The sequence below is a fragment of the Poecilia mexicana genome, unplaced genomic scaffold (genome assembly GCF_051168715.1).
Source record: "Poecilia mexicana isolate PSO_F unplaced genomic scaffold, ASM5116871v1 scaffold_2, whole genome shotgun sequence".
Lineage (NCBI taxonomy): Eukaryota > Metazoa > Chordata > Actinopteri > Cyprinodontiformes > Poeciliidae > Poecilia > Poecilia mexicana.
This window is the reverse complement of record NW_028263371.1, coordinates 10,496,653-10,519,263: the sequence shown is the minus strand read 5'-3', so window position 1 is coordinate 10,519,263 and position 22,611 is coordinate 10,496,653. Positions and strand designations below refer to the sequence as shown.

At 40.2% G+C, this 22,611-nt stretch overlaps 1 protein-coding gene across 4 annotated transcripts; it reads right to left on the bottom strand.

Moving 5' to 3' along the window:
- Positions 1-200: 200 nt before the first annotated feature.
- ppp2r3b (protein phosphatase 2, regulatory subunit B'', beta) lies at positions 201-22,588 on the bottom strand. Of its 4 annotated transcripts, none has more exons than XM_088010544.1 (15): positions 22,408-22,588; positions 22,084-22,147; positions 21,584-21,963; positions 11,109-11,294; positions 10,657-10,760; positions 9,958-10,060; positions 8,284-8,358; positions 8,094-8,180; positions 6,986-7,142; positions 6,429-6,477; positions 6,262-6,351; positions 5,995-6,170; positions 4,070-4,188; positions 3,860-3,966; positions 201-1,576 (listed from the first exon to the last, which is right to left on the bottom strand). In XM_088010544.1, the coding sequence occupies exons 3-15, from the start codon at positions 21,929-21,931 to the stop codon at positions 1,438-1,440; spliced, it is 1,740 nt and encodes a 579-aa protein (XP_087866670.1). In that variant the 5' UTR covers positions 21,932-21,963; positions 22,084-22,147; positions 22,408-22,588; the 3' UTR covers positions 201-1,437. The 4 variants fall into 4 exon arrangements, with proteins under 4 accessions (XP_087866670.1, XP_014844456.1, XP_014844460.1 ...); XM_014988973.2 differs by lacking the exon at positions 22,084-22,147 and adding an exon at positions 3,360-3,403 and having other exon boundaries at positions 1,437-1,576; XM_014988970.2 differs by lacking the exon at positions 22,084-22,147.
- Positions 22,589-22,611: the final 23 nt, after the last annotated feature.

The following is a 22,611-nucleotide window of genomic DNA, read 5'->3' as shown; positions in this document are numbered from 1 at the left end:
CATTGACCGCATTAAAAAACTTGAATGTATTTTATTCTATTGAAAGTTTATTTCTTACAAATTAGTTTTTTTTTTTCTACAAAGCGACTGTCTAAATGGCTCTTAAGCCCCAATTGAGACATTCAGAGTATTGATCAGTAAAATAAGTGTCTCTTTAATAACTGCAGCTAAAATATTTCAAATATTAGACCAATAGAAAGTTTGAACTCTTATTTTGGATTTATTTTTCCAGTACTACATCATAGCCTGTCCCTGAATTCCTTTCTGCCACTTTATCTAAATATACAAAACATTTCTCAGTGTTTACCTTCCTGCCAAATCCTTAAGCAAGTGGAAAATGCAAAAAAAAAAAAATAAAATAAAATAAATATATTGTTTGGCATCGGAACATTTATGCAGGTGTGAGTGCACAGCAGAAGTAAAACGGTGACAGAGCAAAACGGGCAACTGGGAAAAACTAAACAAAAACAAAAAAAATCATACATTCTGAGAATGTCCCACATTCTTTTCAGATGAAATTAGTCATACAGTATAAAAACCAGCACTATTCCTTTACTGTTGCAACTAAAGCTTCATTATTAATAAAAAAAAAAAACAAAACCAAATGTTCCTTTATTTCCTCTCAAAGAACATTCACACAAAGTACTCTGTACCATAGAAAAATGTCTAAAACTCCACATCATTTACAACACGGCAAACTCATAATAAATATGTACAATACTTCATAAATTCATCTCAAATAATTTAGAAACCCAACTCTACATTAAAGTCCTAATGAACGCAGACGCGTACAGTGTGCGGTTTGTGTGTGTGTGTGTGTGTGGTCATGTGAACGGCGAGCAGAAGGCTTAGACTGTGGCTCGTTAGGAGTTTACAGCAACAGACCCTTTAAGCATTTACAGCCTCGTAGAAAAAAAAAAAAAACCCTTTGATATGATTACTGGAATGTAACATTAGCCAATAAATCTGATCCCTGAACGAAATCAATAAGGTCTCTTAAAAACTATTCAGGGAGATCTGGTGTAGAACTAATGCCGTTTGGCAACTCCAATGTTTTGGTGCGGCAGGACTTTCCCTGAATGATCCGTGACGGTAAAGGCTTCTTAACATGAGGAGGGAACAATAGTGAAAGAAAGAAAGAAAAAAAAAAAAGAGCTACAGCTTTCAACATTATTAAGTCATCTCTGGTGATTTTTCTTTTTAAGTGTAACACATGAAAATATAAAATTGCCTCTCTGAGTGCTGAAAACCTTGCAGCGCCACACACTTTTTTTTTTAACCATTCGTTCATTAGACGTGCGGGACTTCGAGGTGTCTAAGGCGTCTTCTGGTTTTCGAGTCTTGCGTCTGTTGATTTTTTTTTTTTTGCGTGACGCTGTTTTCATAACCACGTCACGTTGACTGTATGTATGGAAGAGGACGGGGCTGGGGGGGGCGTCATTCGAAGTCGTCTTCGTACTCGTATTCGTCCATGTCCAGGTTGCAGTGCGGCGTGGGGATCTCGAAGAAGTGTCTCTTTGTCAGACCCAGCTCGCTGGAGATGTGCTGCCCCAACGGGCTCAAGGGATTATCATACCTAAACAGACACAAGGAGACGGGGATTACCAATAACACAGTGGTTGGATACCAATAAATCCTCTGGAAATTCTCTACGGGACACCGAGGTGCTTTTAATTAATGCTGGATTTAAAACAATCATGGTGAAAATGTATTCAGAGATTTATGACATTGTTAGAAGCGCCAGCCGAGCGACAAACTTCTTGTTTGTCGGTTGGCTGGCGCTTCTAACAGGTACATGTTCAGGCAAAAGTATTCGCACCCTTTGAACTGCATTTCATTGGGATTTTTTAAATGTGTTTTGGGATGGACCAATACAAAGCTGATGGACGGTGATGCACGGTTTTCCGTCTCTACCAGCATTGGACATCTAAAAACTGAAATCCTTCTCCATTCTGCTAATGTTCTGTGCAACAAAGCTCCGGATCAGTCAGATTGAAATCAATATTCAGGCCTTGCAGCAGATTATTAGTTGGATTTAGATGTAGATCTTTGGTTCCTGCTGGAAAGTGAAGCTCTGAGCTGAAAACAAAAGCATGCCGCTCGTTCCAGATCGTCACAATTTCTCTTTCGCTTCACATTTATGTGCTGCTGTCTTTCTAGAACTACATGACTCAGTAGTATGTTGGTGTTGCTCTCTTACGTCCTGATTTGTTCTTTTTCAAAAAGAAAAAAAAATGTTTATAATCTTTTTGGTTTTGGTTCTGCATGTTTGGGACGATTGTTCCCTCTGGTTTATGATGCTGTGCAGCTGGAAGGATTTAAAAAAAAAATCATTTTTGGACAATTGGTATCTACGGGTTACGCAGGGTTATTTATTTTTTTGCACAACTGTGAGCAGCCGACTAGCTTCGAAGCTCAAATAATACCCTGAACTATGAACCCGAATCCTAGAGGAGTTGAAAAGGAGGAGAGAAGGAAGAAGTTTAAACCACCAATCACAAGGATCACATCTCCTACTTCAACATCTAAACATATGACCAGAAAAAGATCTTACAAAAGCAAATGAAGTAGATTTATTTATTCCCTTTGGGATGAATAAAGTAGTTTTGAATTGAACTGCATTCGTGTTGGCCCATCTGGTTAAAACAGGACATTTTGTGGTTGTAATACGACAAGTTCAAGGGGTGTCAACACTTCTGGATTTCACTGTGTGTGAGAGCTAAATTTGATAGAAAGAATGACAAAAACATATATTTTTAAATGAATTAAAAACTTGTGCCATTTCTACACATTCAACAGCAATATGGGGTAAACGTATCCATGCTATGAACACAGGCGGGAAACGCGGTTGCTTTCTTGCCAGGAGTTGAAGAATAATCAAACCTGGCAGCAGACAACTCTCCAAGAGAGATCGCCGGTTTTCTACAAGCTCACCACATGGTGCTGATAAAGCTTTAAAAGGACGCCAAAAGGACGGGATGAGTGAAATTAGTCTTCATGGCAAGAAAGCAAGTAAAACAGATTCATCCATGACGTTGAACTGCGTCTTTTAGCAAGCAGATGTAACCGGAAAGGACACGGGAGCACCACATGACGGCAGGGACAGATGTGGAGGAGCTTTCATGTTTTTCACCTCAGGTAAAATAGAGATTTAAATGTAAAAGATGTAAGTTTCGGTAATAAACTCCCAGGTCTACTTTCTGTCTTGAATGTGCGAATATTTGGCGGGGAGAGGATAGACGCTAGGAGTAGGTTTAAGGTTGAAACTTTCCCAGAGAGAAGGAACAAAAAAAACAAAAAAAGAAAGAAAAAGGGAAGGAGGAAAACTTTTGTCCCTGCTGAAACCCTGAGTGTCTTACCTGCTCTCTGGGGAGCTGCCTGTCTTTAGAGGTCAGTGGTGTTCCTAAAAGCGCCACACAACATGCCTGTCAACAGCCTGGTTTTATCACTGATTCACTGTCAGAGGGGCGGGGGGTGGGGGGAGCTCATCTGCTGCTGCACATTATCCTCAGTCAGAGCAAGCTGGCTACATAAAACGGCCACCATGACAGACAATTCAAAACAACCAGACTTTTCAGCTCAAACACCTTTAAGAAGCTCTCTTTCGTCCTTTTTTAGCATCAATAAATGTACGGCAAACGTTAAATTCTAACTGATGTAACTCTAAAGCACGGTCAGTTAAAAACACAATGGTATTTCTACAATCAGATGAAGCAGAAAATGTCTAGATTAAACTTTTCTGAAAGACTCCCAACAGGTGGACGTTGCGCTTCGTCGATATTTTTAATAAAATCTGCCCCCCCCCCCCCCCCCCCCCCCGATTATTGGAGCTGCAGCTGTTTTCTGCCGTCACACTTACACATCGTTGCACTGATTATTTTCAGCCTCCTCTGCCACCAGTATGTCGTACTCCTCTGCTGCGTACTTCTCCCAGTCTGAGACCTCCTGGCCGTCCGTCTCAGCCTCCTTGGAACAACAACAAAAAAGAAACAAAACAAAACAGCAGTGGTTAGAAAACAGACCTGACCTCTGATGGGAGGATGACCCTGACCCGTCGCGTCTTACGCACCCTTATGACAGAGAAAGGGTCCCTCTGCTCGTGGTTCAGGTACTTCTCGATGTTGAAGAAAGTGTCAAAGAAGATGTGGGCCAACTTGCACCTCTTGAGATCCCGCAGGGTTATCTTATCTACCCAATGCAAAAATAAACAAAAGAAAAGACTCTCAAGTTCCCAAACAGTGGCTTTAAAAAGTATTTACATTTCTTAAATTTACCAAGCAACTGAATTTACTATGAGTTTAAATTACATCCAGATGGACTCCATTCACTTAGTAGGTGACAACAGTGTGAATAATTCTGGAGTAGAATGAATATTGTTTGTCCATTTTATGCCTTTGCTTACTCTAAAAATATTAGTAATAATATATTCCAGCATTACCAGGCAGTTTTATGCGTTTAAAAGTGGAAATAAATTAGGGGTATGTTATCATAAACGATCATTTTGGAATAATCTTTAATTGTTTTGATATTCAGCCAGTTTGCAGGTCCTGGTAAAACTGTGCTGCAACCAGTAAAATCAATAAACCACCTGATTAATCAGCAAATACCAAATTAAAATTAATATTTTGTCCAATTGTTTCCTCGACTAAACTTAGCCATTGATGTCTGTTGTTGTACTGAATGGGATTTAAGACGGAGCAAGAAATGTAGCCAATGTTTCAGCCGCCTTCCAGAAACTAATCCTGACTTTTAAAACCGTATAACCGCCCATGCACACGCTCAGTCTGCATGGAAAGTAGCTGAAACTCCTGCGATTACAATTTACGACGTTCAAAGTGGAACGTTTATGAAGGATGCAAACTATTTTGTTTTACTAGTGTCTCGTTTGCACGCGCACAACTGGAACTGAAACATGTTACAAGTCGAATTATCAGCGAGTCGCATCAAAACAGAGTAAACGTGCTAGCATTAGCCTAGCCAAAAGCATCGTTAGCAAGGGGCAAGATGTGACTTTCCATCATGTTTCCATGATGGAAAGCACTTTGATCTACTTTGTTGTTGAAATATACTGTACAAATAAAATTCATTGATTGATATATCTGGAAATGTCATGCTATTCAAAGTATTATTATGACAAAATATAACAAAGCTGCTGAGTTTATTGTGAGTACATGGTTTTAATGAAGGGCTGGACTTGGACTTGATATACGCCTATTTTCTAATAACCTGGATCACTAAGAGGGGCATCCCGAAAGAGGACATTTTCCCTAAAGTAAGACAAACGGTTGGTTCCTCGATGCTACACTATTAAACAAAAAAGATTTACAGGTATTCCCCTTTCCTCAAAAGACGGCCTGTTTTGTATTAAGTCGTCTACTGCTTGAAATTCAGATATACACTCAAAAATCCTGGTTTTGTCAGTTAGTGTATTTGCGGGAAAGACAACGAAGGCTTCAAGCTGTTTCTGCTCAGCTGCAGAGAAGCAATAGGCTTTAAAGTTACACGTCTTGGCAGCGGTATGGATATTCTTTGAATTTATAATATTACCTACCTGAAGAATTTTAACTGCGCCGCCCTTCCCCCCACAATCTGTTCTAATACTTTAGGTCGCTCTGCCTAGTTACTGTTCGGGAAAAACATCTCGGTGAAGAGGTTGTTCCATATCGGGTTACGTGTAATTTTATACAACTCCACTCGTGCAGCACACCATTGGGCTGCACTTGGGTCACATTCCAGCAGTGGTCGTCAATACTAAACACGCATACCCCACTGTGAACTTCTAAATCACACAGTGGAGGAGTTAAGTGTTGGAGGGAATTTGTTGACAGTGTGGATGACACCAGCAGCTGGCCGCAGGCGGCCCAGTTAGTCCTCTCATCTGTAACCGTTCCCTCGGCCGATGATCAATGATCTGGCCTGAAAACGCGCCTGTGCATCTGCCACCGGGGACAGCCGGACTGAGCACTACGCGGATAAATGTGAAACAGCGCCGACCTTCCACCTCGGGCTTGACGAGGTCGAGCATTTGGCAGAGGCAGTCCTCGAACGGAAGGGGCTCGATGGCCATGGCCTCCAGTTTCTGACACTGCTCGTCGTAGAAGTACTCCAGCTCATACATGCTGAGCACCCCGTCCCCGTCCAGGTCCATGCAGCGGAACCAGTACTCTATGCTGCAAAGGGAAAAAATAAAATAAAAATACAATCAGTTTAGAAAACGAGAAAGAAGGATGATACAATCAGTGCGGCCAAATGTCAAGATACCTGGTGTCGGTTTTCTTGTCTTCCTCAGAAATGATGAACCAAACAAAATCAGCGTAGCTTAGCCTTCCCTCCTTATACACCCGTCTGTCCCTGATGACAACAGCAGCAGGTAAAGAGGATAAATACTGGTAGCGTACATTAACAACATATTCTGATACTCGACTCACCTTGTAACTGTTCCTGAGAATATCCTTTCAATCAATTTCTGGGAAATGGCTGCAAAACACAAAGTGGAGCGGTGGCTTACAACAGAGCTCTCTCTCTCTCTTTCCTCTCTCTCTCTCTCTCTCTCTTTCTCTCGGTCACCGAACAACTCGACACATGTGGCCCCCGTTCTCATTCTTTCCAGTTCGGTTTTTGTGACAGCACCATAACTCACGGTGGTCATCGCTGTGACCGCATAGTGTTAGAAATTGTTCCAGACATGGCGTCATTGAAGCAGAGTATATACGCTGCTCTCTTATTGATCTTGTGTCTTATTTCCCTTGCCTCACCCTCGAATCATCAGCTAAAAACATGTGGTGTGAAGAGAGGGGGAGATTAATCTATTTTAACTGGCTGGGGGTGAGGAGCGAATACGGCGCTACAAAACTCTCCTATCAGCCCATTCAGATTCTGGAGAAATAACAAAAATGTCATAAATGGAGCAAATTTAATGGCTTGGTGTTGAATAAAAAGGTAGGGAAGAGTTTTTGATGTGATTAAGTGATGGTGACTGGTTCACCTTGGTCATTGTGCCGCACCAGGTCTTTCTGGTCAATGTAGAGGTCGTGGTCAGAGTCCAGCTCCCAGAACTTGCAGTAGATCACATAAAAATGCTCGTAGGAGAAGTATTCTGTCAGCTGGTTCACGTCTTCCTCCTGCTCCAGCAGCGCCACATTCTGTGCAAAATAAATGACGGGAAAATGTTTTTCTACCCATGTGACATTCAACCCAATAGTCTAGTTGGATCTAACAAAAAATAAAAAATAATAATAATATACGTATCCCCAAATTAAAAAAAAGTGTCTTCACAAAGATTCCATCTTTGGAAATTTTTTCATAGTTTCTCTCCTTACAAGCACAAAATTCAATGTTTTTTTTAATACAGATTTAATGTAAAAGACAAACACGGAGCAGTTATAAACGGCAAAACAACAAAACTGCACATCACTGTGAACATTTGATTCTTAGAATTGTTAATTAGATTCTATTATTATTGTTTTTATGCCATTTGTTGTTGATGTATTTGACGGATCTCTCTTGTAAATGAGACAATGAGTCTCGAGAGATTTTCCCATTTAAATAAAGGATTAAAATTAATGAACAAAACATGGCTCAAAGGTCCATAGGTGGCAGAATGTATTAATATAATTATAAAATATTAACTCTCTCTGTATTCAATGAGTACTTAAAATAAGGCAATATTTAATATCTTTACACGCTGATGTAATTTGAACCTATACAAATAAAATGTGGTTTGATTGATAAGATCATATTTAAGCCAACAACCGTTATCTTTAGATGGTAAAGCCAGAACTGTCCGGTCTTACTCAGCTTACGCTATTTTGCAAAGATAAATAGGAAAAGACTTCAGCTTTTGAAGGGACAAATATAAATACTTTTCAGTTTAACTAAAGAAAGACTAAATGTACCATATTTTGTCTTAGTATTTCTACTTCCCAACCATTTGCTACTTCGCTTTGATCCAACAGAGTATCAACAAAATACTTTGAAGTTAATAGTTGTAAGGTGACCAAATGTGGAAATGTTAAAGGGTGTATGAATAAATTTGCATGGAGCACCAGATATAAGAAGAAGAAGAAAAAAAAAAAAGCAATTAAGAGATTTACCTGAAGAAAATTACTTTTTCTGAGCTCAGAAAAGGTTATTTTTCCAGTCCATGACCGGTTCACATTGTAAAATATCCTCTGAATTACCTGGAAAAGAATCAGCGGTGTGTTAACTTCCAAAAATGACACAGAAACAGAAAACCCTGTTCGGTACCATCGCCCTGTGAATGGGCTTTCTTTCCCCACGTACCGTGGTGATATATCGCGAGTGGAAGTCCGGTGCTTCTTTCAGAAAGGCCAGGCCTGCATGCGAGTTCACTACATCCTGAAAGCATAAAGTACAGATGGTTTACTCAGTTTTTGCTCCACAAAAAGAAACAATCATTTTTAGCCCTGTGAAGTTTTACAACCGCCACTTTAACAGATACGTTCTGGTAAATTACACCGTTACTTTCAAAGACAAGCTAAGTAACAGTCCGCATCTGGTTTAAATCTGTGAAAGATATATCCCAAAGCCTGCCTGAACAGGAGTATGAATCCACGCTAATAGAGACATCAGATGTCGGCCTCTTGCACATTTTGTCACAATTCTCATGGGAGCAGAAAGCACATCAGAGATTACCGAGAGAAGCCGGCCAACACAAATGTTCCTGTGAAATCTTACAGCACTGAGTGAGACAGCTGAGCAAATACTACTACTTTCATAATGCCATGAAGTCACTAAAGCATCTAATAAACTGCAGTTACAGTCTTATTAAAACAATTCTTCATGCCTTTCCTCTACCCAACCTTCCTGGCACCCACCAAAGGAAGAAAGCGACGACATAAATGCGACGGTGGCAATGAAATTAAAAGGCCTTATTCCGTGGCAGCCGTCATGCCTCTTTGACTCTTACTGGGAGAAATTAAATCATAGAAAACACATAAATCACTGGCCACAGGAAACAGGCCGGGACAGTCAAATCTACTCCACTGCAATCCACCTTTCATTCATCAAAACAGTCAAAGGCGATTCGCCGAGAGGAACCGTACAAATTAAACAGCGTGTGCCACATGGACTCTCTGCCGCTACGTTAACCGGTGTTCGGCTCAGACTGAAAGCTCTCGCGCGCAAGCATGAATGTGAATCAGGTGCAGGGAAGGGCCGGTTTGGCCCACGAACAACCTGCCGGATGGAAGGACAACACAAGCAGAGATACTAAAGCAAAGTGGAAGGAAAATTATTACACATTTGCAACTTTTTTTTTTTTTTTTTTACAAACAAAAAACGTGGCACACATTTTGTATTTGACACTCTTGTATTTGTGATACCCCTAGATAAATTCAGGGTCTAATACTTAAAGAGTCTGTGTGTAAGTTAAGCTAAGCAAAAATGCAGCTGGCTGTTGAACTAATATTTTGGAGAACACTAGAGAACAAATTGTATCGTCTTTAGTCAGGTGAACAGAATTGTCTAGAATTTTAATCTGTAGATACGCAAATGTTGTGGAAACCCACCCAAAAAGACTTGGAGCTGTAACTACAGCAAAACATGGTTCTACGAAGTGCCGACTCAGGGAGTTGAATACAAATGTACACAAGAAAAAAACAAAAAACAAAAACAGTTTTCCTTCCACTACACAATTATGCATCACTTTGTGTTGATATAACTGGAAAAAAAAATGCAATGAAGTACATTGGAATACAACCCTCACAGGCATGTGGTCGTAATGTGACAAAATATGAACATGCATTAGGAATACGTCTGCATGGGAATGTTAAAAAAAACAACAACCCACAAATTCTCCCTTCTTTACATAAACAAGGAAGGTCTCAGAAGGGCATGCCGCAAATTAAGCTCAGTTTGCACCACCCAAGCCAGGGCAATTTTGCCATCCCACACTGCCAAGTCCTGCTCTCTCCCTGGGTGTGCTGCAGTCAGTACCTGCATGAATGGAATAAAGTCGTCTTGTTCCAGGTAATTACAGCCAGGCTTGGCCAAGAGGTGCACAAATTTAGAAGCATCATCGTGACAGGTCTGCAGTGTTCTGGAAAAGCAAAAGAGAGAACAGATGGTTGTAAGGTTGCTGCCTCGTTGGCTTGAAAGCCACTTTTCATCATTCAGTCAGGGTTTAACTCCTTAGACTAAAGATTACAAGTGCAGAATAATGCATTCTGAAATTGGAATTCTGCATCGGCGCTGGTTGATTAAGGTGCTCAGGGTGTTATGGCCTCCAAACGAAGAAAGCTCTAGCCATGGGTTTAGGTCAAAGGCCACGTCTGCCCCGAGTTCTCTGGAGACTCGTGCATTAAAACAAGGGCATGCCTATTGCACGCAGCAACATTCAGCACATAGACACTCTCATAGAAACCCCACAGTGTCTCAGCTTCATACAGTAAAACACTAAATGGTTAGTTTCTTCCCTTTACTGCCCTCTACTTCCTTTGTGACTTTCTCTGCTCTTTCTAAAGCCAATGACGTCTATTTGGGGGAAAAAAAAAAAAAAATCAGTAAAGATGTGTTTTCAGTGACCATGTTCCCCGAGTGAGCGGCCACTATTGTTCAGAGGCCAATGTGTGAGCTATTTAGCTGGGAGAGAATGACCCAATGGTCTAGCGGGAATAAAAATAGCTATTGTCTTACTTTCTCCACATAGCCACAAACTTGTGTACTGAGACGAAACCCGTCCTGTCGCCTCCAGCTGAGCAGAACAATGGCATTTTCCAGTAGAGGGGACACTCGCAGGCCTAAGACAGAAAAACAAGGCAGTGCATGACAAGGGCAGCTTCTAAAAGACAGCAAATGCAAAAGAAATACAGATGGGAGTTTTAATTCAATACTAAGTTTGGTGGGGGAAAAAAGGCAGTATTATATCATTTACAGAGTTCCCTAAGTAAACTTAGCTGTCCTTGCTCTCAGGTGCTCCTCAGGCCACTGACCACATTCCTTAGCAACACGGAAATGATATTTTCCAATCGGAGTTTTTTTTTTTTTTTAAACCAGCAAACATTCAAATTGTCGGAAGCCAAATGGCACCAGTGAAAATAATCCGCCGGTGGGCGGCCGGACCGCGATGCGACTGCTCACGTTCTCACCTTGGCGACCAGCCCCATGTCTTCAATGGTGGCCCTTTCATTTGGGAATTGCGAAAATATTTTCTCAATTTTGGAAATGAGGCCGTCGATGTTGAGGTTGGCTTGGGGCCGGCCCTGTGGGAAGTAAAACTTGGGAATGTTTTCGCTCAGTGCAGTGGTGACCGGCTCCTCCGTCCTCACCTGGGCCTGAAGAAGAAAAAAATAAAAATAAAAACAAAACGGAGACAAAAACTGTTAGCTACTGACACAGCAAAATGCTAACACAGCTTAATCCACATGCAGCCATGTCTCTACCCAGTCTGAAGACCTCATCAGGGAAGGACTGCGAATACTTAGGACTCATAATCATTATCCACTTATCTGCAATAGATATTCCTGATGAAGTTAGGATCTAATGGTAATCCTGATGTGCATGAAGTCATATGTTTCAGTAATTCTGAACATAATTTTTCCACTAGTTAAATTTTTTGTAGCTTTTTTGAATTCTATAAGCTCAGACAAATGTAGGTAGGATTAACACGTCAGTCTCCCAGAGCAGTTTTTGACCTTTATTGCATGTCGGAATAATCAATTAATCACATGATAAAATGGATTTGATCATTTCCATTCTATTGATTTATATTTCCTGAAGGGCAATGTTATTTAAAGAGACATCGTAACCCATTGTATTTGTGGTTTCTGCTGTGTGTGATTTTTATTTCCTATTTATTTATTGTTTTTGTTTGTCATGTTTTAGTTTGTATATTTAAAATATTTTCCAGTTCCAGTGTGAAGTGTTCTTTTTAAAAAAACAACAAAAAAAGTAAAGTTTATTTTTTTACTGAGAGAGCAAATTTGCATCATTGTGCCATTATCAATATAGTACTTGAAATTGTCTCAAAACACTGTTTATCGCAACAATTGGTGGCAACTATTAAAACTGTAAAAGTGCACTTTGTGGACACTTTTGCGTAACCTTTTCTAAAATGCACTTCATCATCGGTGTGGAGGCTTTGAAGATGTGAAGCCAGGTTTTCTAGTCTGAAATTAGATTACTAGAAGCTATTATATGTTCTCTCAAAAACCACAATGTTGACTCCCCAGGGATCAATAGAGTACAATGCTATGATGCAGGAATGTCTGTGGTTCACGATGAAGAAAAAAAAAAAAAAGCAGAGACATCTTTGCACAGTGTAAAAAAACTTCTACCTGATTAGAGGCAGTAGTGTGATATGTGTAAGCGACAGACTTAATGGTTTAATTATAGGGGGCATGCAGTGCATGTGTTAATTTTAAATTCTGACAGGAGACACGTTAGGGCTCCACAGTTAGAGGGTCAGCTATAGGGCAAAAATATACCACAGTGTCTGTTCTGTAAAGGCCCGACTTCTATTTTATCACAGTTTCCCCAAAGCAAATACAAAACTTTTAGAGAAAAGGAAAACACAAAGAAGCATTTAGATCATAAAAATCATCAAACTTGTGTCAAGCAAAACTTACAGTTCAAAGTTGGCTTGGTCTTAAACACAAACTGCTTTTAATTCATACAGTGCACCAATGCACATCTACATAAAAGTTGTTTTATAAAGCTTACGGAAAGGAGACAAAGGGAGCAAACAGCCTTGTATTTTCCAAATACCATTTTATTCTTCCTCAAATTCAGTTTTATTTTTAACCAAATTCGAATTTTAAATTTGGTATTTCTTATTTCACAAATTAAACACATTATTTCACCTAAAAATGAATAAAATTTTAGGTGAAAATTTTAGATTTTTGCAAGGATATTACATATTTTCAGTTATTTCCAACTTAGAAGAAACCTGTGCTTTCTTTAGACTAAATAATCTTCAGGTGTGGACTCTAAAGTCTTTAAATGCTCTGCCAACACTTTTTTCTAAAAGGGCTACTTGAGCAAAAACTTGTAACTTTCTTGTATCACGGATCTTAGCAAAGGAAGCAGCTTGTTGAAGTGTCTGGCTAACATTAGGTTGAGTCACCACTTCTGATACAACACTAATAAATTAGCTAGTAATGTGCTTTATTGTTGATTTAGATTTGATTAGTGTTGATAAAACTTAGAGAGAGTTTTTCATCGTGGTTTTTCATTGACTATTGTTATAGCAGTGAGCTAACTCGGTGCTCAGCTAAAGGGTGACAAGATAAGATGGGTTTCATATGTAATCATCACAAAAATTAAGGACAAACTGATTGGTGCACCCCTACATTTTAGACCAACTTACTTAGGATATTACATAATCTAAAGACAGATCTTTAAACTTCTCATTAGTAAAATAGGAGGCAGCAAATTGATTTTTATAACTTTTCCCACAGGTAACTTATTCAGTAGGAATCATATTCTTGGTGGATTCTCTAGTTTGCTTGTTTTCACACCAACAGAGTCTAATTGATAAAAGGTGAACTTGACTGAACCCAACTCAGCCCCAGGGCTGTGGGAGTTGAATCATGCTTTTACGCTTCACATTGATATCTGCTGTACTGATAAACTCTGTTAAACTTCCCGATAACACACACGTGATATCACTGTTAAACAATATTGAATAAAGCAGCTGCATAATCTTTGAAAGAAAAAGAAAACTGGTGCACTGCTGGCTTCTTATCAAGTTCTTGCTATTATTTCTTTAAACAGCAACAGTCTTCTAATACATATACTCAAGTGTAAGGAATCCCGATAAGGTTAAACTAAAAGAAGACAGCAAATATGTGTTTCTTCATCTACTTAGATCTTTCAGAACAAGTAAATAGACTCATTTTTTAACTGGGTTCACTGATTTAAAAAAAAAAGTTTTAGAGTATTGCCACTTCAGATGAATTGATGCAGAAGTCGGAATAATCTTCTATTGGACTCAAACCTTCTTCCTCTATTAAAGAACGAAAACCTTCAAATCAAACCAAGAAAACAACCATTGCTAAAGACTGAAATCACAGAATGACAAACACTAACCGTTAGTCAATTTTCATTCATCAGCAAATAATACCAAATAAGAAGCATCATTTTAGATCAAATGCACAATGAAAGTCTTCTGTAATTGTGATGCTTTTGTTGATGTGGGATGTTTGTCGTTTTCTGTAATTGCCCTCCCTTTTAGTGGCAATACAAACAGCAGAACTTTAGGCTTGTCGAAGTCTCACCATCACCACAAACTCAACTGGAAAACCATTTAAGTCTCCAACTGTGAAGACTTTGGAGTTATGAGACGACACTGTTAAGATCCCTGTTTTGTGTATCACAAAGTGACATTTAGTTCAACCAAATAATAAGAGTGTAGCATTTTAACAACATAATGACAGGTGAAACCAGTTACAGTCAGTATTGTTATGTTACTCTGTTAATAAGGCAACTTGAAAACATGATGCTACCATCAGGTCCTACACAAAGGTCCATTTGTTCGCCCTAATAGATTTACAAATGAATCGATTTGTGACTAATAATGAAAAACACACCCGCACTGCATCTTGTTAAAAATATTAAATAATGCCTCTGGGGTTTGTATTGATTCAATATCAATAAAGATTTCAACAACAGCTTATTAAGGCCTTTAAATTCTGGACCTGGCGCAAAAGATGCTTGTAAACCGCAAGTGATAATCTGCTTATTTTATCATGACAAATGACAAATGCTGCTGATCCTCTGCTTGTCAGTGTTGTGTGTTGGTATCACCCATGGCTATAAAAGGACATAAACATCTCCTGTTGCCCCGCGCTGTTCCCCCTCTCGCTTCATGCTTGCAGAGCTCTTGAGCACAACTGTTAAGCCACATGACATTTTGCACATTGCAAATGATGTGGTCTGAAAGAAGACAGGGAAGCAACTGGACACAATGTACCAAAACAGAAATATAATCAGATTGAAGAAAGTCCCCCCAATCATCTTTGGAGAGAGAGAGAGAGGCCCCCCCCTCCCCCCCCAACAACTTCTTGTTACCTTTCCTTCAGAAAGTTCAACAACCGTTTCGTTTCCGCCCTAAGAACGAGAAACGACGATGACGCTTATGACACAAAAGTTCAGCACACTCAATAAAAACACCTGCCTGTCCCTGCTGGAAGGCTCTGAGCCTCTTCTTGAACCGAGAAGGCAGAACAAAGTCGCATCCCCGCGCCAGGAGAGCCAGCTCCTTCCTGAGGTCGGGATCCTGACGTAAAGTAAGCTCCCTCATCCTCATCTTTGCTCCAGACAGGATGGGGCAGTTGCGCGCGCAAACACAACGACTCAATCCAGCGTTCCCCTCTCTCGGCCGCGTAAACCACAGGCGATCTGCACTGCGACTTCACCACAGCGGAGGGTCCTCCTTTGGGGGGTATGTCCCTGTGATTGTCCTCTGTCAGCCTCAGAGCCTCTTAATGCAAGAGAGCAGCTGCTACTGTGACATTCCCTCCCATTCCAGATCTGGTCGCAAAACCCTCGGCTCTTGCCTGCTGTCCCTGACTCTACCTAACGTGCACGTACACACATGTGGACGGGTCAGGGAGCTCTTGCTTCAAAGCTGTTGGTGGAGATAAGGAGTGACTGGGTGCATGTGTGTGGAACTCACTTTGACCGTGTGTGTGTGTGTGTGGGATGGGAGGGGTGTGAGCGGTGGATCTGCCCTTTCCAGTTTACATTCCTCCGTGCTCGTGGAAGGGTTATGTAAAGAGACGGGACTTGTTGTTGCCTGCAGTGTTTGGCGATCAATTGGGAAGATGCGCCTTGATAATGAGAACGCGCTGCTCGTGTTTACCGACGTTTCTCGTAAAAAGCTTCCACACGCTACGCTTTGGCGAAACTTTGTCCTTGATAAGAGCCCGAAAATCCAACTGGATGAGAAATCCTGACATTACAGAACCATGAGATTCCTAAAAACAGGATCCACCTCGAAGGCTACACATTACAGTATAATAATCTGTAATAAACTGATCCTGAAAGACATAATTAAAGGAAAATTTAAAAGTAAACAAAGTAGGATTTAGTACTCCGAGATAAAATAGCTGCAGGTCAAGCCACAATTTCATCACACATATTACAAACTACTTAACATCCAATCTTTGTGATTTTTATTTCGACTTCCCTTTGCAAGCTTCAGCTGCCAGTCATTCCAGGTCTTATTATAGTTGATGGGCAATTGAGAGCGGGAGAGGGGGTGGGAGGGGGGGGGGGGCATGTCAAACTCAAAGAATGATTACCAACTCAGTCTGCGCCTATTAAAAGCATCACCAAACACTGTTTGGGCAACCCAAGAAACTAGATATGGGGAAACTAGAGTGTATCTTTAGTCCTCAAACAAACATCCACTTCCAGTTTTCGCTGCCCTGGAATGATGGCAAATTCACCTGTCTTGCATTAATATCCAGATCTGGCAGCTCAACAGTTGTCCTCCAAAAGCTAACTATACAGAGAGATATGTAGTCTGTCGTCTGACAATCAAAAAAATGACAGAATGCCCACATGGGAAAGCTAGGTCAACAAACCTTTATGTGTTTACGACACCATTATTGTAAACAGAAACTAAAAAAGCTTGTCGTTTTTTCTTAGGTTCACAGAATCCAGTTTTTCCACTGGTCTGTACAAACCCTGTTGTTGTGGTTGTACACCACACAGCACACTGCACTTCCTTGAAAAGGAATGTATGAAGGCTGTTCACAGCCTTAGACAGAAAACTTTAATTTGAGAAATCAACTGAGCTCAATGTGTCCTGAGACGGTCTGCAAATTGGCACCGATATAAATATATCCCTTTATAACCATTTACATAATCTATACCCAGCTAGAAAATCTGTTTTTCACATCAGCGCATTGTATCTTTTTTTTTGTTTGCAATATTGATTTAAAACAGTTGTTTCCCAACATTTTCTTTTTCTAGATTTTTGCTTTTTGATGGGTTTGTATTAACTTTTTTTTAATAGAGAAATTAAAAGAGAATATTTTTGCCCTTACTGCTGAGTTCCTGACAACATGAAACAAACTAAATTTACGTTTTAAGAGGCAAGAGCTGCTGCTATCACAACAGCATGTGGTGCCTATTAGAATTTGACCTGCTTCTGGGATCACATTAAGGGTTTGCCCTTAAAAATCATGAAGATGAGAAACCTTCGGCAATCAATCCGAACTACAACAAGCCAGCGGGTCAACAAGCTGCTTTTGTCTCCACTCTGATGGATCAATTTAACAACATGAAAACAAACACAGGAACCCGGTGACTCCACCATGCGTCTCTAATCTGTAAACTCCGGCAGTAAATCTGATTTGTACACAAACATGTGCCCCGTCATATTCACCTCATTACACAACAGCTAAAATGAAACATTTCGAGTTACTCAAACAAACACCAGACAAAGCAGCATACACGATGCTCCACTAACGCTAAGAACAGATATCTTTAGATTTAGCATTGGTAACCTAGTTGCACCAGAGGGGCAAGTTGTGCACAAAACCTTTTAAGCTACAAGCGCGGTTACATCATGAGTAAGTGTGCTGCCGCCGCTCAATATATGTGACAAGGATTAGGAAAGTAATGTGAAAATGTGCCAAACATAGGCCTGATTTACTGATAACATGATGAACTCACTGACTGACAGCATGGTTGCCAGGATCTACTTTATGATGTAAGCAGATCAAGCCATATTGCATAAGAATAAAAGCAATAGCATCGTCACACAGCTGAAAAAGAAAAAAAACCCTACAAGCCTGCAGAGTAGAAGAAGTGGATAAAAGATCCTAAGTTAGAGGACTTTAGGGTATTCAGCTGCAGCAGGGATCCTATTGCTCATGAGGAATATTGTTAATGAAGGTGACGATCTAATCTGGATGAAGGGATACAGGGGAGTAACATCCAGCACAGCAGAGATCAACTTGCATGTGTGCACATGTGTAACAAGTTGTTTTTTTTTCAGAAAGGAGTTTTTAGCACAGGAAGGACACGGAACCATTGGTGCCACTTCTGTTTATTTATTTTTTAATTCATTATTTTTTGTTTACAACATATTGCTCACCTTCAATTAACTTATTCCAGTAAATACAGTTTATTGAAGAAAAAAAACTCTCCTGTGTAAATCTAGAGGATAGATCATTTTTGCTGTTTGAAGCAGCAGCATCTTTATCAGCATTATTATTTTTATTTAAATTGAGCACTTTTATTTTCTTGCTCAACAAGACAGTCTACCATCAGAAATGTGAACCCATCTTTGGGGAACAACAGGTGTACATCAGTAGATGACTGAACTGATTTCAGGATGTTTTTTTACCCAGCAATTTGATACATTTTACCTGCACATGCATGCAGACATTAATAAAAACGATGGATAAAATGAAGTGAAGGGAGCAAAAGAACACCACAGACAATATCTTAAACCTCATGTCCCACTGTAAAAGACACCGTAGTAAATGTGGTGTAGTTTCTACAGGTGTATTTTATCATTTTCAGCTATTTTCCGTCTGAAATCACAGAACGTAAAAGTGCCTATTGCTAAAGCTTTTTCCGATCTGATGTGAAACCACGCTTTGAAACTGTCCACTCCTGACGTCCAACCCCAACTAAAACAAAAGCACTTTGAGGAATGACACCATCTCTCCCCCCTCTTGAAAGGCAGGCGCCTGATAACATGTTCTCAGAGGCCCCTGCTTGTAACAGCAGCTATGTTGCTTAACCCCACTAAGCAAGTTAAAAAAAAAGATAAAGAGGTTGAGAAACGCGTTCTCCTCGTCACGTCAAAGAAAAGTCGTTTTAGCCGCTGCATATCGTCCACAAAGTATCGGTTCTTTGTCGATGGCCAAGTGCCGCTCACAAGACAAATAATTTTATGGGTTGAGCTAGCAGGCAGGAAAGCCAACCATTCACAAAGACCTTGCATTTACTGTACATACTTTAAATAAACAATCTACGGCCACATATCCCGACAATGGGCAGCATCTAATAGAGGCGGTATAAAAGTAAATTAAGCAGAGGATGAATGTGCTGCCACATCTCATCTCACTGCCAGAGTTCTGAGTAACTAATGCCAACACAAGGGAACCAAGGCTATCTTTATCAGTGTCTGATGTCAAAGTCAGAGCAGCTGTCCCCGCCTGCATCAGTGTGACATAAATCGAATTTTTGAGTAATCCTTTAAAGAATGCGTCTGAATGCCGGAATTTATTTTTGTTGTCTCAAAATAGAAATATCACGCCCGTACGACATCATTATCGCTTTTGATACCAAGTGAATCAGAGCGGTGGCAACGCGTGACACGTCGCAGCGGAACACGGAAACTGTCCAGCAGCTGCTTTACAATAATCTGTGGTGGTGCGGGTATTGGGGCCAAAGGTTATTGGGCAGAGTATGGATCCACGTAAACCGTTCCCACATGGAAACAGAAAAAAACATTCGGGAAGTTCTCCATTCAAACTAGTCAGTGTGAGCAGTTAAACTTAGCGAGAAACTGGACTTACTTCACCAAAGAAACTCTGGGAATAAGACTTTATCTTCTCCTGCCCTGATGTTCCAGGCAGGAAGGAAACAGATGGGCAACCAATAACCACTTGAATCTTCACTTGTGCCCCTCTTTAGCGAGTCGGGCATCATGTGGGTTGTGCATTCTTGAGAAGCACGTACACCCAGCTGTCCGACGGTCTCGGTGTCATTCATAATCCAACACTGGGACGAGAGTCCTTCGACAAACATTCTTTTGACTTAACCTTTCTTTTGGCAGGTAGATTTGTTTTCCCCCCCACAATTAAAACTAGTTGTCCCAGAGGCTTAGATGTGATGAAATAAGATCAATAACACAAAAACTAAGGGAGCAACCTTAGTGATTCAGGTAGGGCTGGGTGAAACACTCCCTGACCGCATACCACATTCATTTACGGGAGGGGCTAGACAATTTGATTAATATCTACAACATAGACCAGCAAACATGAAGACTCTGTTTGGAATATAATCACTGCTGGGGGGGTTGTCAGCAGCCTCTTGTGGCCAGCAAGAGAAAGTTAAAATCCAAGAGAAAACAGCAACACGGAAGTACAGTAAACACATCCACATATGCAGAATTTTTCCTAGTCAGTTGCTTTCTCTTCCATGAAAACATGAAATTGACCCCTAATACAAAGTTTTCCACTCAAAGTGAATATTCACATTTTGGATACAAGTTATTAGTGGACTGGAAAGCCAGTGTTTTCAGGTAGAAGCTTCACTGTACCTTCATTAATTTGATTTAAAGGTGCCAACAAGAGGAGTGTCGTTATTTCCACCGTTTACATGGAGACACTAACGCACCCAGCAGTGCTTCTGCGCTTTATTCTGGACAATTATTGTGAATTGATGAAAACCATTAAAAACCCTGATGTTATTCTAAAATGTTGCAAATACTCAACAAAAAAATATAACGACTACAGAACTAGTCTGTTTAGTTTTAGACATTTTACACTTGAATTTACTGACACGAAATATACGACACATGAATGTCCTGCATCAGAAGATCACTTAACTGCAGCTCTTGTTTCACAGATATTTTATTATGTAATAAAACACGTTATTGGTTGAAGATTCTTGCATTTTCAACTCGTAAGGCTTTTTTTTTTTATATGAAAAAAACTTGTTAATTGATAATTATAAAGTCTTTAATTGTTAAAAATAACAATGGGACAACATTTGATGGAAGCTCAGCTTGTGCCTTCAGGTCAATTATTACCCCGTTTTCTAATCCACATGAAGTCCTACCTCCATCTGTTTATTACCTATAAATTAGCTATCCTGCATTAAAGTTTTTAAGTTCTGCAAATCACTTATTTCCATCTGTTTAGTAAGCATTACTTATTAATCATATTGATAAACAGTGATTGAAAATGCTCAAATCTACGATGTAATTGAGCTATGAGCCAAAGCAATCATATGATTAAGAAATAATGACAGTTAAACAAACAAACAAACAAAAAACTTTCAGTGACTTTTTCCCCAATAGATAATATTCACTGCCGTCATATAGCCATATTTTCTTGCAGAAGGCTAAAAGTAGATTATGGCAAGAAGAAAGAAATACTTTAAATCACTGCTTTGAAACTTATGCAAAATATCTGAAGGCCAGTACAAATTTGATGGATAGTTAGTATGTAGGGGATGTTGCTCTCTCTCTTTATTTTTTTTGCAAACAAAACAAAAATAATTCAAAAGAAACAATAACGCGATTCCTCACCAAGATATCAATGCTGTTTTTGTTACTTGGAGGCTGGTTGAAATACCCGTCATATAATGCAATTTCTCCACATGCATAACATTGGGGGTAGGGGGAAATATGGAGGACGACCTAGAGCCCAGTGGAGGGGCTACATTTCCATTCCAGCCTGGAAATATCTTGGAATCGCACAGAATGAGATGAAGTATGTATGCCAAGGAGAGAAATACCTGGGCTTCCCTACTGGACCTGCTACTACTGTGACCAGATCTGGATTGGCAGAACACAATGGTTCTTGTGTCTGAAGCCATCATAATGCAGTGTCCATGTTATAACTTTGTGCTTAAAGAGACAGTTTACCTTCTTCGTGCTGACAGACCTCCGCAGTACTCTCCCATTGGGTCCCGTCACCCGTGCATTGCTGCTGCTGCGAGAGGGCAGGGTGCTGTTGGGTGCAGGGCTTGAATTGGTACCCAGGGGCTTTTTCTCGGAAAGGTGGTTCTGTGATGCTACATTGTTGTTCTCGTTGAAGCTCAACGACTTTTTGTCCTGTGCGTTTCCACTGCTCAAGCCGTTATACTCGCCACTTTTAATTAAGTCTAGAAAATCCTTGAGGACCGACTGTGTTCCAGGATCACTCAGCCAGTTGAGAAACAGCTCATCAACCTTTACTTTGAGAACCGGTTGGAGAACTTGTGGTGACGGCATCTTGCTGACTAATATTTCTCTGAAGGACGAAACTGTGTAGGGGAGGAAAGTAGCATCAGTGTCAAAGCAAAACATTTTATTTCTTTTTCAGAAAAAAACAATTGGCATGAATTCAAATCTCAGTGTTGAATGAGACAGGCGAACACATATACCTTGAGTTTGAAGTAAACATCCAACATTCGCAAACAATATAGAATTTTAGCGCGGACTTTCAATCTATATTAGCCCACAGGGAGAAAGTACAACATGAACCTGCATCTCTACTCTCACAAAATGATCATTTAAACTATAGTCTTGAACACAACAACACTTCAACCTATCTGTGATTCACATGAAATCGGTCCCGTAACGTACAAATTATAAACCACAGTTTAGAGAATTGGTCTATTAATGATGCCACTTGGTGAAAATAAACTCCGACTCAAGTTAGCTACATAGCTGTGACATGCTAATGCTACCTAACCGAACATACAAACCTCACTGTGAGCGGACGGTAGAGCGAAACGCCCTGGTATCTCATTGCACTACTTTTCCTTCATGGGCGACACTGCATTTACATACAGTTAGACCAAAATAAAGCTAAGGTCCTGGCGCTAATTCCTGGAAGTGAAACGGAGCAAATGGAGCAAATAACTTTTAAGATCGCGTTCCCCTGGTAACCACACTAGACTGTCGCGAGA